The 21,645-nt window shown below is 43.0% G+C and overlaps 1 protein-coding gene across 1 annotated transcript in view; it reads left to right on the forward strand.

Annotated features, from left to right (window-relative positions):
- The window catches only part of sacs (sacsin molecular chaperone), a 145,658-nt gene that overhangs the window by 23,499 nt on the left and 100,514 nt on the right, over positions 1 to 21,645 (forward strand). The window contains exons 2-4 of the mRNA XM_068033633.1: positions 3,865 to 4,179; positions 10,289 to 10,439; positions 19,421 to 19,511. Of these exons, the coding sequence (XP_067889734.1) occupies positions 4,157 to 4,179; positions 10,289 to 10,439; positions 19,421 to 19,511 (265 nt within the window). The 5' untranslated portion in view covers positions 3,865 to 4,156. The remainder of the gene's footprint in view (positions 1 to 3,864; positions 4,180 to 10,288; positions 10,440 to 19,420; positions 19,512 to 21,645) is intronic.

The raw sequence follows: 21,645 nt of genomic DNA on the forward strand, positions 1-21,645 counted from the left end.
AGTAGTAGCAGGACATTTAGAAAAGCATAATACAAACAAGCAGAGTCAACATGTTTTTATAAAAACGAAATTGTATTTGACAAATGTATTACGTTTCTTTGAGGATGTAACAAGCAGGGTTGGTAGTGGGGAACCATTAGGTATAGTAGATATATTATTTGTATTTCCAAAAGGCATTTGTTAAGGTTCCACATAAAAGGTTACTGCGCAAGATAAGAGATCATGGTGTTGGAGGGTAATTTTCTTCTTCTTAGGCAGTCCCTCGGGAACGAGGATGACTTTCTTCACTCAAGGGTTGTGGGTCCTTAGGTGACAGAATAGTCCAATTCTGGATCTGCACACTCTGCCACAGGTGGGGCAGGTGGTGTTTGGTGAGGCGAGTGAATGGGATGCTTGAAATTCTGAATGCTTCTTACACTCTTTGCACTTAGTCACTGCCTGGGCATGTTGACTTTGTTCGAACTGGCTGCTACCATCGCGGATGCTTCTTCTCCATTTTGGGCAGTCTCGGGCAAGAGATTTCCACAAATCAGTGGAAATGTCACATTTTTTCAGGGAGTCTTTAAGGACATCCTTGTAGTGTTTCCTCTGCCCTCCTGGTGGCCTCTTGCTGTGATGGAGCTTGGAGTAGAAAGCTTGTTTTGGGAGTCTTGTGTCAGGCATGTGGAAGATGTGGCCCACCCAACGTAACTGACTAGCCATGCCCAGTGTCTTGATACTGGGGATGTTGGCGTGAGAGAGGACACTGATATTGGAGCACCTGTCCTGCCAATGAATTTGCAGGATCTTGTGGAGGCACCGCTCATGATATCTCTCCAAGGCTTTGAGATGTCTGCAGTGTCCATGTTTCCGACGCATACAGGAGGGCAGGTAACACTGCAGCCCTGTAGACCATGAGCGTGGTGCCTGATTTGAGGTCTTTGTCATTAAACACTCTTTTCCTCAGACCACCGAAGGCTGTGCTGGCAGATTGGAGGTGATGCTGAGTTTCATTGTCGATGTCAGCCCTTGCTGAGATGAGGCTCCCAAGGTATGGGAAGTGATCCACATTGTCCAATGGTTCACTGTGGATCTTGAGAGTTGGGGGTCAGTGTTGCGCTGTAGGAGCAGGCTGGTAGAGGACCTTTGTCTTCTGGATGTTTAGCTTAAGACCCATAGATATAGTAAATACAGTATTTGGTTTTCCAAAAGGCATTAGATAAGGTTCCACATAAAAAGGTTACTGCGCAAGATTAGAGATCATGATGTTGGAGGGTAATATATTAGTATGGATAGTGGATTGACTAGCTAACAGGAAACAGAGTCAGGATAAATGCGGCATTTTCAGGTTGGCAAACTGTAACTAGTTGGGTGCCACAGGGATCAGTGCTGGGGCCTTAACTACTTACAATCTACTTTAATGACATGGATGAAGGGACCGAGTATATTGTAGACAAATTTGCTGACGATGCAAAGAGAAGTCGGAAAGCAAGTTGGGAGAAGGACACAAAGTGTCTGCAAAGGGATTTAGATAGGTTAAGTGAATGTGCAAAAATTTGGCAGATGGCATATAATGTTGGAAAATGTGAGGTTGTCCACTTTGGTGAAAAGAATAGAAAAACAGAATATTATTTAAATGGAGAGAGACTTCAGAATGCTGCGGTACAGAGGGATCTGGGTGTCCTTGTACATGAATCACAAAAGTCAGCATGCAGATACAGCAAGTAATTAGGAAGGCAAATGGAATGTTGGCCTTTATTGCAAGGGGGTTGGATTAGAAAAGTAGGGAGGTCTTGCCGCAACTGTACAGGATGTTGGTAAGACCATACCTAGGACAGTTTTGGTCGTCTTGTTTAAGGAAGAATATATTTGCATTGGAGGCAGTTCAGAGAAGGTTCATTAGGTTGATTCCTAGGATGAAGTAAAGGCCTGCTCCCGACCCGAACCCGATGGGCCCCGATGACGTGTTGGGTTCGGGTTGGGTCGGGCCGGATCGGACACGCTCTATCACCACCTCAGGTAAGTGACTTTAATGTTAATTTATTTTTTGGGCTTTAAAGGTGGTTTTGTTACAGTTATTTTGAGCTTGTGCAGGTAAGGAACAAAGTGAAAAACCGAAAGTAAGTTAATTGATGGTCAGGTCGGGCGCGGGAAAAAATGGAAGAACTCGGGCAGGTCAGGCTCGGGCTCGGATGGGGTTCTGTTGGGCTCAGGTCGGGTCTCATTTGCAGACCTGAGCAGGCCTTTAGAATGAAGGGGTTGCCTTATGAGTAAAGATTGAGCCAATAGCCATTGGAGTTCAGAAGAATGAGAGGTGATCTTATTGAAGCTTGTAAGATTCTGAGGCGGCTTGACCGGGTAGATGTTGAAAGATGTCTCCCCTCTTGGGGTAATCCCGAACTTGGGGCCACAGTTTCATAATAAGGGATCTCCCATTTAAGATGGAGATGAGCAGGAATTTCTTCTCTGAGGGTCGTTAATCTTTGGAATTCTTTTCCTCAAGGTTTTCTTCAAGTGATTCTGGAACACAATTAAATAGGGTTTTTTGGAGACTGAGAACATTCTTCATTTGGTGGTCTTAAATCCTACTGATGTATCCTGAGAAATGGTGCATACAGAACATGCTGTTACTGTAGGATCTGCTTTAAGCTAAAACTCTGGGCAAAGGTATCAATTCCTAGACCTGGCTTTTGGGAGAGGCAGAAACCTTCAAGTAAAAACTTTAATGACGGTATTAAAAGATACAAAAACAATTTAATTAATAAATGCCGTTGCAATATTAAGAAATATTTAGTTGTTTTTAAAATGTTGTTTAAAACCTTATTTGGGGCACAAGCCATTTCAGTTCCTGAGGAAAAAAGCTTAAAACAGTGGTAGTTCAGGTAGTGAAAAGAAATTGACCCTTAATAACTCTGAAGACTTTAATCAAATCACTTGGGTTGCCAATCCTTTGGGATTTCCCCACTGTATCCAGGAATTAAAGACTTAACTCCAGAACATTACTGTGAGCAAGGCAAAGGGAAAAAAAAATCATCGGGACATTAAAAATTTGTGTCTTTAATTTTCTTTTGAACATGTTTGTTTCCTAGTTATAAAAATATTAGATACGGGGAGAAAAGGCTGACTGATAGTCAATAATCATGCAATCAGATAGTGGAGAATCTATTCACTCTCCAACTGGTGTGGGAAGGTGACAATCCTGTGCTGGAGTCATAGGTTATGGGGGGCAGGCTGGAAAGTGGAGCTAAGGCCACAATCAGATCAGTCATGATCTTATTGAATGGTGGAGCAGGCTCAAGGGGCTGAATAACCTACTCTTGCTGCTATTTCTTATGATCTTACGAGGTTGGGCATGTCGTGCAACCAATGGCACGAGTGTGGGGAGAGGCAGGAGATCACGGGATGACACCTCCCAGGAATATGTCCAACCAAAGCTGGTAATCCTACAGGTCACCCATGAACTTTCTCAGTTTTCCTGAAAAAAGTCCCAATTTCTCTTAAAATCATTCATTGTCTTTACAGTTGTCAGTATCGAAGACAGTACTCCACAAAATTTATACACCGTTTTGTAGAAATCAGTGTATGTAACAACAAAACGCTGGGAGGTGGAATTTGGAATTATCACACATTAAGAAGGATTCGGGGGGAGCTGCCAAACTGAACGAGTGGAAGGTGGGAAATTGGGCCCACGGGATGTGATACGCAGTGTTTTTCAGACTACAGCTTCCAGCATGCAAAGTACAGGCACTGAGTAATATTTTCCCTGGTGAAGTTGAATCTGAGCGATGTATAATTAGCAACACACTCAGATGAGATGTATCTATGACTGTAGCAGGAAGTGACTGACCCCTGACTCCTAATGATTTCCTTTTTATTCTCTTGTAGTGCGGGGCACGAAGATCGGACGCAAGAGATCCAAAATAGGTTTCTTTTAAAACAATGAAGAACTGAGGAAGTTGAGTTGGAAGCGGGAAAGCAGACAGAGAAGTTGAAAACGAAAGCAGAGTGCGGTCGGAGACGGCAATGGTTTGAGTTGTGAAAGGGGTAGGATCAGCGAAAAGTGCGGCACATAACGGTTCCTCTGGATGGCTGAGACTGCCGGCTTTTTCCAGGCGGAGTTGCAGCGCATTGAATCCATGAGTCGCCCGGGCTCCTAGCGGCAAAGCAGAGGGAAGAGATGGAGAACCGGTTAGGAGTGAGGTAGGGACAAAGCAGTGCCACCCAGTATGGCTCATGCAGAAGCCTCCTTTCAAGCGGGAATTCTCATCAGTTTCAGAAACTGAAATTGAGCAGCGCGGGAGGGCGGTGCTCGTTTAAGGATGGTTGAGTTTGAATGAAATTGACGGGAATGTTAACTGGAATGTCACACCAGATGGCAGTTCATTCCTTTCTTTTGCTCCTCTGAGTCTAGATGGGCGACAGAACAGCCTGATCTGCCAGCTGCCCCTCTCCAGGCCGGGGCTGACATTGCAGTCCAGGTCCTGGGGCATGGCAAATTCAAATTAATCCTGCATATTAATCATGCCCAGACTTGATGGTCTGAACACAAATTGATGGAGCCAACCTGGTTTGGTAACTCACAAACATTGAGTAACTGCATTTTTTCTCTATTTTGTTTTAAATATAAATATATATATATATTATGCATGAGAGGGATATTAGAACTGTTGAAATGACTATTGAACACATTGTGTACCAATAATCCTGCTTGTTTTCCCCAACTTCAGGAGAAAACCCTCTACTGCACTGGTGTGGCATTAACAATTCTCACAACAACAACTTATATTTATATAGCACCCCTTAATGTAGTAAAACATCCCAAGGTGCTATACAGGGGCGGCAAAAAGCAAAATTTGATACTGAGCCACATAAGACGATATTAGGATCGGTGGCCAAAAGCTTGGTCAAAGAGGTAGGTTTTAAGGAGAATTTTAATGGAGGAAAGCAAGGCAAGGAGGGTATTCCAGAGCTTAGGGCCGAGGCAGCTGAAGGCGTGGCCACCAATGGTGGAGCAATTAAAATTGGGGATGCCCAAGGGGTGAGAATTAGATGAGCACAGATATCTGGGATGTTTGTGGGGCTGGAGGAGGTTACAGAGATGGGAAGGGGGTGAGGCCATGGAGCAACTTGAAAGCAAGGGTGAGAACTTTAAAATGTAGGTCAGTGAACACAGGAGTGGTGGGTGAACAGAACTTGATGCGCTTTAGGACACAGGCAGCAGAGTTTAGGATGATCTCAAGTTTACACATGATAGAATATGGGAGGACAACTAGGAGTGCATTGGAAGAGTCAAGATTGGTAGTAACAAAGGCATGAATGAGGTTTCAGCAGCAGATGAGCTGAGCAGGAACAGAGTCAGCCAATGTTATGGAGGTGGAAATAGGCGATCTTAGTGATGGTGTGGCTATGTGATCATAAGCACATCTTGAGGTCAAATATGACGACCAAGTTGTGAATAGTCTGGTTCAGCCTCAGCCTGGTGCCAGGGAGCGAGAGATGCAGTCAGTATCTAGTCATTCTTGTGACTCTCACTAAGACTGACAATTTAGTGGCAATGAGTTCTAAATTCCGGGAAGTTTTAGATATAGGCCGATGTGTATTAGGGACTTTGGTTTTATGGCACAGAGATGGAGCTGTGGAGAGATGATCACTCCTCTCAGCTGGTAGATATTGCATGACTTGGGAAAGCCAAAGAAGAGGCAAGATGATCCTTATGACTGCGGCTTTGCAGATATACTATTGCAGGCTCCTCCCATTGACCTCACTGATTTGTAACTCCTTCACCTTCACTCCCCCACCTCTCCCTTCAAACCATCCCTCTTCGCTTTCTTACTCTCTCTGTACCCATCTTCTATCCTCTCTTCTTCCACCTTTCATCCTCATCCTCCTCTGCCTCTTTTCCACCATGATGCAGTTAGCCTGGTACAATGAGGAGTGTTGAAGTGCATGCTTGGAGCAACACCAGGCACACCTAAAAATGAGCTGCCAGCCTGGTAAGGCTACAACACGAGACTACATACATGTCAATGACAGTGAAGCGATCCCATAACCGGCATTCAGATCAAAAGTCTGCAACCCTACCATGTTATGTTATGAATGGTGGTGGACAATAAGTAATAAATGGGAGGAGAATCCTTAACAATGACGGAGCCTGGCGCATGTGTGCAAAAGACGAGGCTGAAGTGTTTGCAACTATGTTCAGCCAGAAGTGCTGAGTGGGTGATCCTTCTTGACATCCTTCCTGAGGTCCCCACCATCACAGATGCCAGTTTGCAGCCAATTCGATTCACTCCACATGATTTCAAGAAATGGCTGAATGCACTGATTATAGCAAAGACTATGGGCCTCGACAGCATCCCAGCTGTAGTGCTGTAGACCTGTGCTCCAGAACTAACAATGTCCCTAGCTAAGCTTTTTCAGTAGCTACCCGACAATGTGGAAAATTCCCCATGTATGTCATCCTGCCATGAAAAGCAGGGAGATAATTGCTGTATTAGATTTATCCTATCAGCCTACTCCGAATCAAAAGCAAAGTGATAGAAGGTCATCAATACTGCTATCAAGCGGCACTTAGCAATAACCTTTCACCAAGGCTCAATTTAGGCTGCACCAGGACCACTCAGCTTCACACTGCATTGCAGCCTTGGTCCAAACGTGAACATATGTTGATCTTCAGGGATGAGTTGAGTATTGTTACTGACATGGACGGCGTGTGGCACCAAGGAGCCCAAGTAAAATTGAAGTCAGTGGGGGTCAGGAGAGAACTTTCCCAATAGTTGGAGTCATACCTAGCACAAAGGAAAATGGTTGTGATTGTTGGAGGCCAATCACCTTAGCCCTAGGACATCCCTGCAGGAGCTGCTCAGGGCAGCATCTGAAGCAGCTGAAGATGATTGTGCCTATCAATGACCTTCCCACCATCATAAGGTCAGAAGTGATGATTGCATTGTGTTAAGCTCCATTTGTGATACTTCAAATAATGAGGCAGTCCGTGCTCGCACGCAGCAAGACCTGGACAATATCCAGGCTTTGGCTGATAAGTGGCAAGTAACCTTTGCATCACACAAGTGCCAGGCAATGATCATCTTCAACAAGAGAGAGTATAACTATTTCCCTTGATGATCCGTGGCATTACCATCACCGAGTTCCCCACTACCAATAACCTGGAGACCACCATTGACCAGATACTGAGCTGGACCAGGCACATAAATGCCCTGGCTACTAGAACAAGTCAGAGGTTGAGAAGTCTGCAGTGAGTGGCTCGCCTGGGTCCCCAAAGTCTCTCCATCACCTACGAGGCATAAGTCAGGAGTGTGATAGCATACCACTCATCACTTGCCGAGATGGATACAGCTGCAACACTCAAAGCTCAGCACTATTCAGGACAAAACAGTTCACTTCATGGGTACCTTATCTGTTATTCTAAACATCTACTACTTCAACAAAGCTGTACTGTGGTTGCAGTGTGTACTATCTACAGGATTCCCTGCAGCAAATCGACAAGACTTATTTGGCAGCACCACCCAAAATTGTGACCTTCATCAACTGGAAGGACAAGATCAGCAGGTGCGTGGGAACACCACCATCTCCAGGCTCACCTGTGAGCCACATACCATTCTGACTTGAGCACACATTGACATTCTTTCTATGTCACTGGGTCAAAGTCCTGCAAATTCCTACCTTGCAGCAGTATGGGAGCATCTTCACCAGATGGGCTCCTTAAGAGGAGACAGTGGCATAGTGGTAATGTCACTGGACTAGTAATCCAGAGGGTCAGGTTAATGCCTTGGGGCCACGGGTTCAAATTCCACCATGGCAGTTGGTGGAATTTAAATTCAATTAATTAATAAACTCAAGCTAGTCTCAGTAATGGTGGTATGAAACTATCATTGGCTCTAGCCCCACAGCAATGTGGTTGACTCTTAATTGCCGTCTGTAATGGGCCAGCAAGCCACTCAGTTTTCAAGGGCAAATAGGGATGAGCAACAAATATTGGCCTTGCAAGTGACACCCATATCCTATGAAAGAATAAATAGAAGTGGCTCAGAATGAAGAGCCAGCTTCACCTTCTCAGGGCAACTAGGGATGAATAATAAAGAACAAAAGGGGGTGAGGGAAGTATCATCAGTTTGTGCTGCTGTTATTGGTCTTGTAACAGCTCCCAGATGATTGTCATAGCTGGAGATATGAGGAGGTAGCGAAAGGTGGATGTGAGGCTGGCAGCATTGGTAGGTGTGTGAGGGTGAGGTGAAGTAACTGGATGTTAAACATGAGTTCTGATTGCCAGGAGTGCTGATGGATGAGTGGGGGTGTGCTGCATTGAGCAGTGTGAGAGGTTGGTGGTGGGTAGCAGATGTCAAGTGACGATGCATTCACTGAACTTGGCCATCTGTGTGAGGCCAGTAGACTTCTTGTGGCACTGCTGCCCAGTCCTTGGTTCAGACACTGGAAATTGACCTCTCTGGCCACCTGCTCCCAATCTCTTCTGAATGTGGTTCCTGAGAGCTTCTTGGCACCCCAAGTCCCTGCCACCCCCCCTCCAATCCAGTGGAACCATGGTGTCTCTCCTCCTGTCCACCTCCACTAATTAGGTTTCCTATGCCGCATCCAAGACTCTGAAGGCCTTTCTCTGCACTTGTGTTCCGTTTTCCCTGTTTACAATTGCAACAATACTGTTCAGCAGCATCCTCCTATAATTCAGTGCAGCTTCCCTTTAAGTTGGACAGACTGTCTTTAAGAGCAGAAGCCTGGCTGCACCATATGCTGTCCACTCCTTGGTCCCCTGCAGAGCACACAGGCAGCCAGCAGCGCAGAAGATGCATGATCTCACAATACTATCAGATAACTGAGGTGGCAGCACGACATTTGTCTGCTGCCCATCTCCATCAGAACTAGTGCAGGTAGGCAGTGAATTGCGAGCCACACACCCGAAAAATGAGGGAAACCAATTTTTTAGCCCTTAGTAGTTAAATTGATGTGCTAAACTCCCCTGATTATATACACACATTTGCTGTGACACTTCAGCTAGCAGCAGGCAAAGACACAATTCCAAATCTAAAGTTAATGATTAGGGTCAATGCATACCAAAGGTTTTCAATGCTTTTCAAGTTGATTCCAGCATTAATTTTAATTCCACCTGATCTGAATTCTGTTTCCCTTCAGATGAGAGCTGTGCTCAGCAAAACTATTGTATTGTCAGTTATTGCTCAAGCATCCACAGAAGATATGCGGCAAGAAGCAATGGTGCACCAGAACAGCTTGGCAAATTACCCAGTTTGATAAATCTTCTGTATTGAATGGGCTATGGGTTAAATATTTGTGTTATTCAGTTTCCATTATGAAATCTGTTTGTACTATGAAAGTGCTGACAAGTGTCAGCATTGTTCAAATCTATTAAAAGAACATCTGTATTTGGTCTGATGATCCTTGGGATGTGGTTATTTGCATGATTGCAGTGGCACATTACTGGGTGCAAAATGGCTTCAAGGTCTATGGTATTCAATAAACACTGATATAAGTAATTTGATATGTTTTAAAGTGCCAGCTTCACGTGGTTGATAGCATGCATGCTGTCTGCCTATTCTCCAGACTGTTTAAAGATTCTGGTTGAAATGACTGAACTAGATCCAAATCTGCAAATGAATATATTTGTTGTACTATATTGCTGGTGCCATATTGAATTATATACAAGAGCTTCAGCTATTATTGCAAATGCTTTTTACCTTATGTTGAATGGCTTCGGGATATTGTGATTGGACAGGTTTGACATGTTCAGAGTTCAGTAAGTGCAGTTTAATGCACATGTAACCAGCAGCTTGATAAAGGGCACCTAGTTCAAAAAAGTGAACAGCCAGACTTACGACTTAGTTTGAAGTGAATGTGACATTCTGTAATTCGGCTTCCTTTTGTGATGGCTATTCTATGATTCAATAATATAATGAGGAATGAAGAAAGAGGAGAAACTGGGTGCAAAGCACGAAAATAAAACACGAGAAGATGAGACAAGAAAAGGAAGCAACGAAAAATAACTTGTGTGTGTTTAATTACTTAAAAAAATTAGTTATTTAGAAACTTGCATTACCTATTCACTGTTGTCAAAAAGAATTGCTTCCATTTGATTCCAGATATTTTAAACATGCATGTTGGTAAAGCCGAAAAGAATGCCAGTGTTTCAATAAGGCTGATGTTTTCATGTCCCTAAACTTAACTTGTGATGCAATCAATTTGAAAAGTCAATTGTAGAAACAGCAACTTTCCTTGCTCTGTATGCTGCATATGTTGGAAGTATTTTTGTGTTTTTTTTTCAAAGGTTGCCAAAGGTAGCTGTTCTACATGAATACATTGGGAGAAGAGTGTATGAGATTGCTCCTTCTGCAACTGTTCAAGATATCAAGGAGTTAATCTACGTGGAAACAGATTTCCCTGTTTCTGAACAGCGGTTGCTGTACAATGGGAAAGAGGTAATGCTGGATGTCGTAGTGGTGCACAATATGACTTACTTTGTTCAATTATCTATGAAGTCTTAAAGGGAAACTTAGCTCTTTCCTACGCAGATTGGAAAAATATGCAGGGATCAAAATTTCCACAAAACCGTACATTTTTATAGTGAGATCAATAGTAAAAACATTCCCTGGTCGTTTGATGGACCAGAGGGTGTCTGAGATTTAGATTTATTTTTTAGTGTCAGTGCGCTGTGTTATCTGTGCTTGTCCTAGTTCACTATATTATTCAACATGATCAATCTCTTCTACCATTTGTCCTTTAGGGTCCACCTTAGTGCACTGCCTTCACTTGGTTCCATTCTTACTTGATCCAATGTATCCAGCACATTTGTTCTAATCCTGCATAATCACCTTGGGTGTTGCTAAATGGAAACCGTCTAATCCTCAGCTATATGTCGTCCCTTGCTGACATCATCTGAAGGCATGAGGTCAATTTTCATATGCTGCTGGCACCCAGCTCTACCTCGCCATCTGAATTTTCTCCAACTCAACATTGGCAAGGCTAGTCATCCTGTTTGGCTGCTGCCAAGAATTCCATAATCTAGTTTTGGATTGCATTCCCCTCTTCAGCTGCTCACTCAGGTTGAACCTGATGGTGGGCAACCTTGGTGTTCTGTTTAACCCCAAGCAAATTTTCTATCATTATCCTATCCATCATCACAACTGCATATTTTTGCTTCAGCAACATTGTCTTCCACTATTGCCTTACTGCCCTCCTGCAGCTAAAACCTGGACTACGCCCTCAGTACTTCCAGACTCAGCTTCTTCAATGCTCTTCTCTGTGGCCTCCTGGACACCAACTCATCAAAACTCTACTGCCCACATCCTGTCCTACATTAAAGTTTGCTTCTTTTCACTTCAGTCTGTGGACTCCCCATCAAAATTCTCATTGTTGACAAATTGCACCTTACATTGGAGACCCAGATCAGCCATGAGTTAATATTTTGCAGAATAGGGTTAAGGCACTGTATGGCCACCTCTTGTTCTGATGTATAACAAATTTCTCCACTTTGTTCCCAGGGAAAATAGTTAAACACCAATCCAAATTATCATAGGGAAGATTAATGCTTCAGTATCTGGATTAGTGCTTTTTGAAATCAGGAGCAGTGGTTTTCTCTGTTCTCATGGACCAATAACCAAACCGTTCTACCACCTCCCCCTCCAAAAAAACTATTTATACCTCACAGTTAGAGCGACCTGGGGGTGCATGTGCATAAATCTTTGAAGGTGGCAGGACATATTGAGAGAGTGGTTAGTAAAGCATATGGGATCTCAGGCTTCATAAATAGAGGCATTGAGTACAAAAGCAGGAGAGCTATGCTGAACCTTTATAAAGCTCTGGTTAGGCCTCAACTATAGTATTGCGCTCAGTTCTGGAAGAATGTGAGGGTCGTTGAGAGGGTGCAAATGAGATTTACCAGAATGGTTTCAAGGATGGAAGATTTCAGTTACAAGGTTGGGCTGAAAAAGCTGGATTTGTTCTCCTGGCAACAAAGGAGATTAAGGGGAGATTTAATAGAAGTGTGCAAAATTATGACCAGCTTCATTAAGTTAGACAAGGAAAACCTGTTCTTGTTAACTGATGGTACGAGGACACAGATTGAATGTTTTGGGCAAAAGATGCAAGGGGAATACTTTATTACACAGTGGGTTGTAATAACCTGGAACTCGCTGTCCACAAGGGTGGTAGAAGCAGAGACGATCAGTGACTTCAAGAGGAAGTTGGATGGCCACCTGAGAGAAATAGACATTGCAGGGCTACGGGATTGAGCTGGGGAATGGGACTGACAGCATAGCTTCATGGAGAGCCGGCATGGACTCAATGGGCTGAATGGCTTTCTTCTGTGTCGTAAATGATTCTATGACTGTCAGATTTTTTAAAATGAGGAACAAAAGTGAGGGACCCAGGCTCATGGTGAAGGACACCAGAAAGGCTGAAAACAATAAGCAGGTAAATTGAGGACCATTGGTTCGATAAATAATTATGAATGATCTGTTCCAGATATGGAAGAATAAGGTCTTCTGAATTTATATGATCTCCAAGTGAACAGACAGGATACATTAATCATGAGATTCTGATGATAGTGGTTTGTTCTTAGCAAATGTGTTTCATGTAGTTACTGCAAAGGTTAACATAATATTTCAATGACATTTTGTCATTTATAAATTTACAATATTTATAATGGGATTTTGTAATTTGCAGGACTGCATTTTTTTGTAAGTTATGATATAGATGAATCACTTCAGCATTCAAATGTAGATTCATTTTACATATCTAGATGAGTCATGGAACATAGAATCATAGAATTGCAGCAGAGAAACAGGACACTCAGTCCATTAGATTGGTGCAACTGTTTTTCTCTGATGAGCCACCTAGCCTTTTTTTTATTCGTTCATTAGATGTGAGCATCATTGGCAGGGGCAGCATTTATTGCCCATCCCTAATTGCCCTTGAGAAAGTGACAGTGACCCGCCTTGTTGACCTGCTGCATTCTGTGTGGTGAATCTACTCCGATAGTGCTGTTAGGCAGGGAGTTCCAGGATTTTGTTCCAGTGATGATGAAGGAACAGCAATATATTTCCAAATCTGGAAGCTGTGTGGCTTGGAGGGGAACCTGCAGGTGGTTGTCTTCCCATGCACCTGCTGCCCTTGTCCTTCTATCTAGTAGAAGTCACGGGTTTGGAAGGTGCTGTCGAAGAAGCCTTGCAGGGTTGCTGCAGTGCATCTTGTAGATGGTACAAATTGCTGCCATTGTGTGCTGATTGTGGAAGGAGTGAATGTTGAAGGTGGTGGATGTTATATTCCAGAAAGCCAGTTGGTGAAGGATAGAACTGGAACCAATCATTACACACTTTAACAAGCATTTATTTACTGAGTTGCACATTTAAAAGCATGCATCTCCCAACCCAACCCAACCCAACCCAACCCAACCCAACCCCCATAGTTTCTGTCTGTGTGTATTTATAGGGGCACAAGTGAATCCCCAGATAATGCCCACCACCTGTATACAATTAAACATAATTAATGTACAATTAACAGTGGATGAGATGCCAATCAAACAGGCTGCTTTGTTCTGAATGGTGTTGAGCTTCTCGAGTGTTGTTAGAGCTGTTCTCATCCACACGCCTGACTTGTGTCTTCTAAATGGTGGAAAGGCTTTGGGGAGTCAAGAGCTGAGTTAATCGCTGCAGAATTCCCAGCCTCTGACCTGTGCTTGTAGCCACAGTATTTATGTGGCTAGTCCAATTACATTTCTGGTCAGTGTATTGTACTGTCTTATGGCCAAGGGGTATGGATAGTAATTCTTCTGGATGAGAAGAATAGGAATCTTGAAAAACCCATACTACTATCCCCATCCCAGCTGAGGATTGTTGGGATGTCCCTTTTTCAGTCATCGTCGATGACCCATCACAGTAAATGACTTGATTTGATTCCCTCCTCCGTATCATCATCCTCCATAATGGGTATATACTCTAAGTCCATGTCCGAGGATAGGAATTTAAAAATGAGTGTAGGATCATTCAGGAGTGATATCCTTTCATCATATCGGCTCTGGGTGTTTCTTATTTCATCAGAGGCCATCCTCAGTACTGATATCAAGTCTGGTATCTCAGTATAGATGGTAGTGGAGTGTTCCCCTTGAAGGGTCCTTGCCTTAACGAGGCATTGGACTACCATAGTCATGACCCTTTCTTTTTTTATGTACCTCTTTCAACATTGGAGAAGTTATGAAGAATAGAACTGAACCGGCACAATGCTTTTATCATTGCCAGAAGCAGCAACTTCCATTTTAGGTGACGTCCTGGTTTGAATATTGAGGGGGCTTTTCAGTCCCTTTGTTCAAGGTCTATTGTCTTCTACACCTCATGGCATAATTGCTGCAGTTTTGAGCAATCATCTGGCATACAGGGGTGCTAAGAGCTCGGGGAAGGTTGACGTAAAAGATCTAGCAAAGTTCAGGAGTCCTAAACTTGCTTGTAGATTTTTAAGAGTTCTAGGGTATTGGCCAGTTTCTTGTTATAGAATTGTTAATTGTTAATTCTCTACTGTTTTCGATTACTCGTAGGCCTAGAAAATCTACCTGTTCCCTAACTAGTTGACTCTTTTTGATGTTGATTAGGTACCAGCAGTAGTAAGTTTGGATAAAACTCGATCAGTGGCTTTCAAGTGATCTTGGAGATCGTTGCATGAACTATATATATTTCATGAGCGTTACATGATTACATGAGAGTTGATGTTGGGTAGGACTTTTAAAAGATCAATGACGTGAGTAGAAAAGAGAACATGGCTGTTTTGAAATTCCTGGGGCAATCTGGTCTAGCAATACTGATACCCATCAGGTTCATTCATAGCTGTTTTTGACCAATCAGTCTCTTTGATTGAATGGGACCAAAAGCCATTTGCTAGATCAATACAAGATTTATATTTCTCCCTCTTGATTCCGGAGAGAAGGGTTGTGGAATTCTGCTGTATGTGGGGCTGTCACCTTGATTAAGGCTGTATAATGGACCACTAATTTCCACCTCCCATCTGGTTTGACAACACCAAACAGTGGTGAATTAGTTATAGATTCCATTCTTATTAGGACACCTTATTCTTCTAATTATTTAATGGTTTTAAGGAGATCCAATTTACCTTGTGTTCCTGGATAGGCCATTCTCTTTTGGGTTTGTTCCAGCCAGTATCAAGTGGATGAGGTTCGATGTCTACTGTGCCATTGATTTGGATGGTGCAGATAAGGGTAGTATTTATTAATGAGTTGTTCAACAAGGTCTTTTACTCCCCCTTCTAGGCAGTTTGATCTAGCTGGGTCTGAATGTCTTTTGCCCGACATCCAAGTCTGTGGATGCTTCCACAGGCCTGGTTGACATTTTAAGGTAATGTTTTATGTCTGATTTTCTTATAATGAAAGAGCAGGCCAATTTTGGTGCCTGTCCTAAGTCTAGGATGGCTTTGATTCTGTACACAGTAATAGGTTTTTTGTAAAATTCAGGTTCCGTATCACATAGGGCCTCCACTTGCTCATTGGTTGGAAAGGATGCCAAGGCATAGGGGAATTCACAAGGCCCTGGCTGAGTGTCAGACCTTCAATCCTGAGGTTGGTAATCCTCCGAATCCTGAGTTTTGTTTTTTGTTTTCCTTTTTTACCATTTTGTCTGATTTTTGTTCCTTCCTTTTGATGGCATCGTTCTTTCCAGATCCCTTAGGGGGTCTGTTGGACCGTTTATTATCTCGACGATCCTCCCATTGGGGTTGATTTGATTTTTTTTTGATTTAGAGATGCAGCACTGAAACAGGCCCTTCGGCCCACCGAGTTTGTGCCGACCATTAACCACCCATTTATACTAATCCTACACTAATCCCATATTCCTACCACATCCTCACCTGTCCCTATATTCCCCTACCACCTACCTATACTAGGGGCAATTTTTATAATGGTCAATTTACCTGTCAACCTGCAAGTCTTTTGGCTGTGGGAGGAAACCGGAGCACCCGGAGGAAACTCACGCAGACACAGAGAGAACTTGCAAACTCCACACAGGCAGGACCCAGAATTGAACCCGGGTCGCTGGAGCTGTGAGGCTGCGGTGCTAACCACTGTGCCACTGTCTTGCTGGGAATCTCTTTAATCCCTGTTCTGGCCATCCTGGTATCCCCCCATGGCTCTTCGATAGTCTTGGCCCGTATAACATTCGTCCCTATAGGGATCCCACTGTCCTCTGCTTTCTCTATGAGATCTGGCCCCATATCTATCCCATCTTTCAAGGGAGAGATCTCTCACTGCGGCCAGCAATATCGGGCCGGGCCTTCCTGGTGTCGAGGCCTGTGGCAGGCCTCTGCTGGAAGCATTTTCCAGCCGCACCCCACCACAACCCCTGACATCGGGTGGGCTGTAAAATTCAGCCCACTGTCTTGGCAGGGCATTGCCTGGTTTCAGTGATCAGGTGAGCCTGTATAATTGAGGACAAGGCCCTGCTGCAACCGCTTGTCCGCCTTCATAGCCACCAGCCGATCCACCGTTGAAGGGTTTTGTTGTTGTTGGACTTGCTCGCCATGTCGCATGGTGTTGTAAAGTAGGTGTATGGGGGTTTTGAATGATGTAGAGGCACCTCTCTCTGCCTCACCTCACCCTAAACACCTGCTGCTGCAGTCTGTGCCTGCTTATTTGTCAAGACAAGTCCTGCTTATTCCACATCTAGCTTCCATATCTGGAGGTTGTTCCGGTTGTCCGCCACCTGTCAATGCAGTTGGTAGCTGCAGCTGGCCTCAACATTACAATATAAACTACACTTCAAAAGTACTTCATTAGCTGTGAAACGCTTTGGGACTTCCTGAGGTTATGAAAGGCCATCCTTTCTTTCTTTTAATTTCCTTTGAAAATAATTTATAGATGCTGCTTCAACAACAGTTTGAGGCAGTGAATTCGACGTTCCAACCTTCGTTTAAATCCTTTTGGAATGATTTTTAATTTGAGCCATCTTTTACCATCTTGCTAGCCAACAAAACATTTTACAAACCTTCATTAATCTTGGAGACCTCTATTAACTTACCTCTTTACTTCTGAGCTCTAGTAAAGAACTTCCTGGGTCTCTTTTCCTAACTGCAATTCTTCATCCCTGGTAACATCCTAGTGAATTTACACTGCATCATTTTCACTGCTTTTCTATCTGTTACGGAGAGGTGATAAGGGGTGTAGGAGGTTCCCACTGTTCACCTCCCAACTGACAGCAATAGTGTTTTGTTTAGAATGATGAGTTAGCCCCTTAGTGTATTTAGGGTCAAATAAATGGACAAATGACAGGTTTTCTCTTAGTTTAAACAAAAAATAACTTTTTATGCAATTCCCGAAATGGTCGCAGCCTCATTCCTGCACACATTCACTCACACATGCATACACAAGAATAGATAAATAGAGAGGAAAAGGGTGAGTGGCTTAAAGTGAGATAGGTGTTCGTGGTTCACGGTAAACCTGTTGAATCTTCTAAGGTGGACAGTCTCTTTTAAAGGTGCAGGCCTGGGTGTTTATAGTCTTGAACTGGGTGAGCTGTTGTAGATTTCTGGTGGTTAAGACTTCAGAATGGAGGTGGTGGTCACTTTCAGCTCTCTGCTGCAGCAAGTTGAAATGCAGAATTAGCAGCAGGGCTTTTTCCTTGTCAGAGTACCAGGATTACTGAGCAGTGGGTGGCAGAGAGGCTGCCGGGAGTTTGTGAGGAACTGCTGGTTCACTTTTGATCTGCCTGGACCTACGGAGGTGGGAAAATAGGAAGGAGTGAACGTACAACAATGAGGATCATGCATTTTGATACTTATTCAGTTCCAGGATATCCCATATATTATTTGGATTAGCATATGCTCTGCGGGTGTTTTGCCCACTCTTTTGGTGGGGGAATAGGATGTGCCATAATTATGGTGGGAGTAGTGGTGGTCTCTTGTTAAAAGCATAACAAGTTTACTCATAGCATACTGCCTGTTGTAGTTGAATGGCTTTATTTTTAAAAGGTGCTGAATCTTGGGATGCAACCAAAGGATATCAGTAGCCCATGCTTTTCAAAGGGGTCACTCATTGGCTTGACCCCAAAAGTAGGATTCCAGATGATTGAATTTTCCCCTTTCCCCACTCTAGCCAAGATACACTGAGCCCGTTTATAGTACCTTTTGACTGGTATCAGTCATGTGAATGAAAAGTTTTGAATGAATGAAGTACAAGAAATTGACAAGGCATAATGTTCACTTTTTATTCCAGAGTTTTTTGTAAATTGTTTACTTCAGCTGAGGGATGTCAATGTTGGGAAATGGAACCTCTTCCATTTTTATTACCTAGTATCAACTTTTATCACTTTGTCTGCATCAGTACTTCCAGATGAGCTGTAGCATGATCACATCCCTTCACTTTGCTCCCAGTATTATACCTCAATCTCAACTCAAAATAGCACACAACTGCATCAAAGTGATCATTTCTCCACCCTAATCATTCCAGAATCCAACAGAAAATATTTCAAATGCATGCTAATTTGTTTTGAATTGTAAGCTGTTCAGGTTGAAATTGCCAAAATATATTTCATGTAGGGCTGTTGCATTTATCAGTCTGGTCAAAAACTATGTGATAACCAGCATCACCTTTTTCTTCCCATATTAATAAATACTGAGGTACCACTGATAATTCCATCTTTCCTGCTTTCTCAGTTCCCTTCTTTCTTCAAGATAACAATATGTTGCTCCTAAGCTTGATATCATCTACAAACCAATTCTTGATTTTCTTGGTCTAATTTCTCTTTCCTACAATGATGGTGTCCCCCACTAAGGATTTTGGCAATTCATCTTGGTTTCTTAATTATCTTAAAGAAGTATCAGACTGTAGCTTTCTCCAATGTGTAACATAGCATCCAAAATTAGTTGAATGATAAGAACCCCTCCTTCGCATTCTTGAGCAGACTCAGCTGCCAGCCGGGGTTCTGTTCAAATCCCAAAGTTGGGGTAATTTAAGAAAGGATTTTGAGCCCCATCTCATTGCGGACTTGATCTTTGTTTCTTTCCCTTCCCCTGTCAAAGCTTTGCAACCTTAAAATATTATTGGTTGAGGTTCAGTTCTCCATGGAATTTGGATTGACTTTCCATGCAAAAATGAGTAATGCTCAAATGTTGCCAAGTAGTGCTATTTTAGTTGCAATTGTGAAATTAAATCAGTAACATTAATGGTGGTGTCCTTGGGGGATATCTAGTCAGGAGTGTTTATATATCTTAATATGCCCTTTCTATTTCAGTTCAAATTTACGTGAATGTAAGTTGCTGCTGCAATTCTATGCATCAGGAGATTTGATACAATGCTCATTATCAGAGTTCACACGAGCATTTAATTTGCCTGTGTTGTTGCTTCTTAATTTTACTATATTGATTCAAACATTAGATCACTGGCATTTTATCCTGTTCTCTCCTTTAGTTGTATGACTCAGCACAGATTGGGAGCTTGTTACAATCTGGAACCCATGAGATAAACTTGACTCTGCAAGGAAGAGGGCTTAAAGGAGGAGGTAATCAATTGACTTACAGTTTGTGATCCTCATTAGTGTAACTAAGGATGACTATGGTAACTTCACTTTAATGCAAGTAAGTCTGTTCTGTAACAGAATAACTGGTAAATTCACTGCTGTGACAATTTAGAATCGATCTTGGGTACAGTGGTATTACATCAACAAATCTTCTCACTGGTGTTCTGAAATGACTAAGTGGTTATAACGCAAGTTTTTATAGCAGTTTTTTCCCTGATATTATTGGGCCTGGTGCATTTTAACTGCTTTGCTGTACCTTTCCTGCCGATCAGGAAGAATTAACATTCCCCTCTTCTCACTAAGTGGCTAACCATAAAACCTGTAACTTTATATATACAGTAGTAAGCTTTCATATGAACATAGGAAATAGGAGCAGGAGTAGGCTATTTGACCCCTCGAGCTAAAGGTCTGCTACCCGACCTGAACCCGATGGGACCCGACGACATGTGTTGGGTTCGGGTCGGGTGCGAGAAAAAATGGAAGCACTCGGGCCGGGTCGGGTTCAGGTCCGATGTGGTTCTGTCGGGTTTGCTTCAGGTTTTTTTTTCCTTATCTGAGCAGGCCTTTACCTCGAGCCTGCTCCGCCATTCAATGAGATCATGGCCGATCTTCTGCCTCAACGCCATTTTCCTGCACTATCCCCATATCCCTTAATATCTTTAATATCTAGAAATCTGTCAATCTCTGTCTTGAATATACTTGATGATTTGCAGCCCTCTGGGGTAGAGAATTCCAAAGATTCACCACCCTCTCAGTGATGAAAATCCTCCTCATCTCAGTCCTAAATGGCCTGCCTATCTCTTATTCTGAGACTGTGTCCCCTGGTTCTGGACTCCCCAGCTAAGGGAAACATCCTTCCTGCACCAACCCTGTCGAACCCTGTAAGAATTTTGTATGCTTCAATAAGATCACCTTTCAATATTCTAAACTCGAGAGAATACAGGCCAAATCTCCTCAATCTTTCCTCATAGAACAATCTCACCATCCCAGGAACCAGTGTGGTCAACCTTCCTTGCACTCCCTCTATGGAAGTATATCCTTTCTTATGTAAGGAGACCAAAATACTCCAGGTGCAGTCTCACCAAAGGTCTATACAATTGCAGCAAGACTTCTTTATTCCTGTACTGAAATCCTCATGCAATGAAGGCCAACATACCATTTGTCTTCCTAATTGCTTGCTGCACCTGCACGTTAGCTTTCAGTGCCTTATGAACAAGGACACCCAGGTCCCTTTGGACATCAACACTTCCCAATCTTTCACCGTTTAAGAAATACTCTGTATTTCTGTTTTTCCTACCAAAGTGGATAACTTCACAAAAATTCCACATTATATTCCATCTGCCATGTTCTCGCCCATTCACTTAGCCTGTCTAAATCCCTTTGATGCCTCTTTGTATCCCCTCACAATTCACATACCCACCTAGTTTTGTGTCATCAGCAAACTTGGAAATATTACATTTGGTCTCCACATCCAAATCATTGTTATAGATTGTGAATAGCTGGGTCCCAAGCACTGATCCTTGTAGTACCACACTAGTCACAGCCTGCCAACCTGAGAATGACCCGTTTATTCCTACTTTCTGTTTTTTGTCTGTTAACTAATTCTCAATCCATGCCAGCATATTACCCCTAATCCCATGCACTGTAATTTTGTTTACTAACCTCCTATGTGGGACATCTACTGGTTTCCCCTTATCTATTCTGCTAGTTACATCCTCAAAAAACTCTTAACAGGTTTGTCAAGCATGATTTCCCTTCCATAAATCCATGTTGACTCTGCCCAATCTTACCATCATTTTCTAAGTGTCAGTTATTAAATCCTTTATAATAGATTCTAGCATTTTCTCTACTACTGATGTCAGGCTAGCAGGCCTGTAGTTCCCCATTTTAGAATTTTGGAAGATGATCAGCAATGCATCCAGTATCGCTAAAGCCATCTCTTTCAACACTCTAGTTATGATTTTTTTAGATTTTAGATTTAGAGATACAGCACTGAAACAGGCCCTTCGGCCCACCGAGTCTGTGCCGACCATTAACCACCCATATTATACTAATCCTACACTAATCCCATATTCCTACCACATCCCCACCTGTCCCTATATTCCCTTACCACCTA

Source organism: Heterodontus francisci, chromosome 6 (genome assembly GCF_036365525.1).
Source record: "Heterodontus francisci isolate sHetFra1 chromosome 6, sHetFra1.hap1, whole genome shotgun sequence".
Classification (NCBI taxonomy): domain Eukaryota; kingdom Metazoa; phylum Chordata; class Chondrichthyes; order Heterodontiformes; family Heterodontidae; genus Heterodontus; species Heterodontus francisci.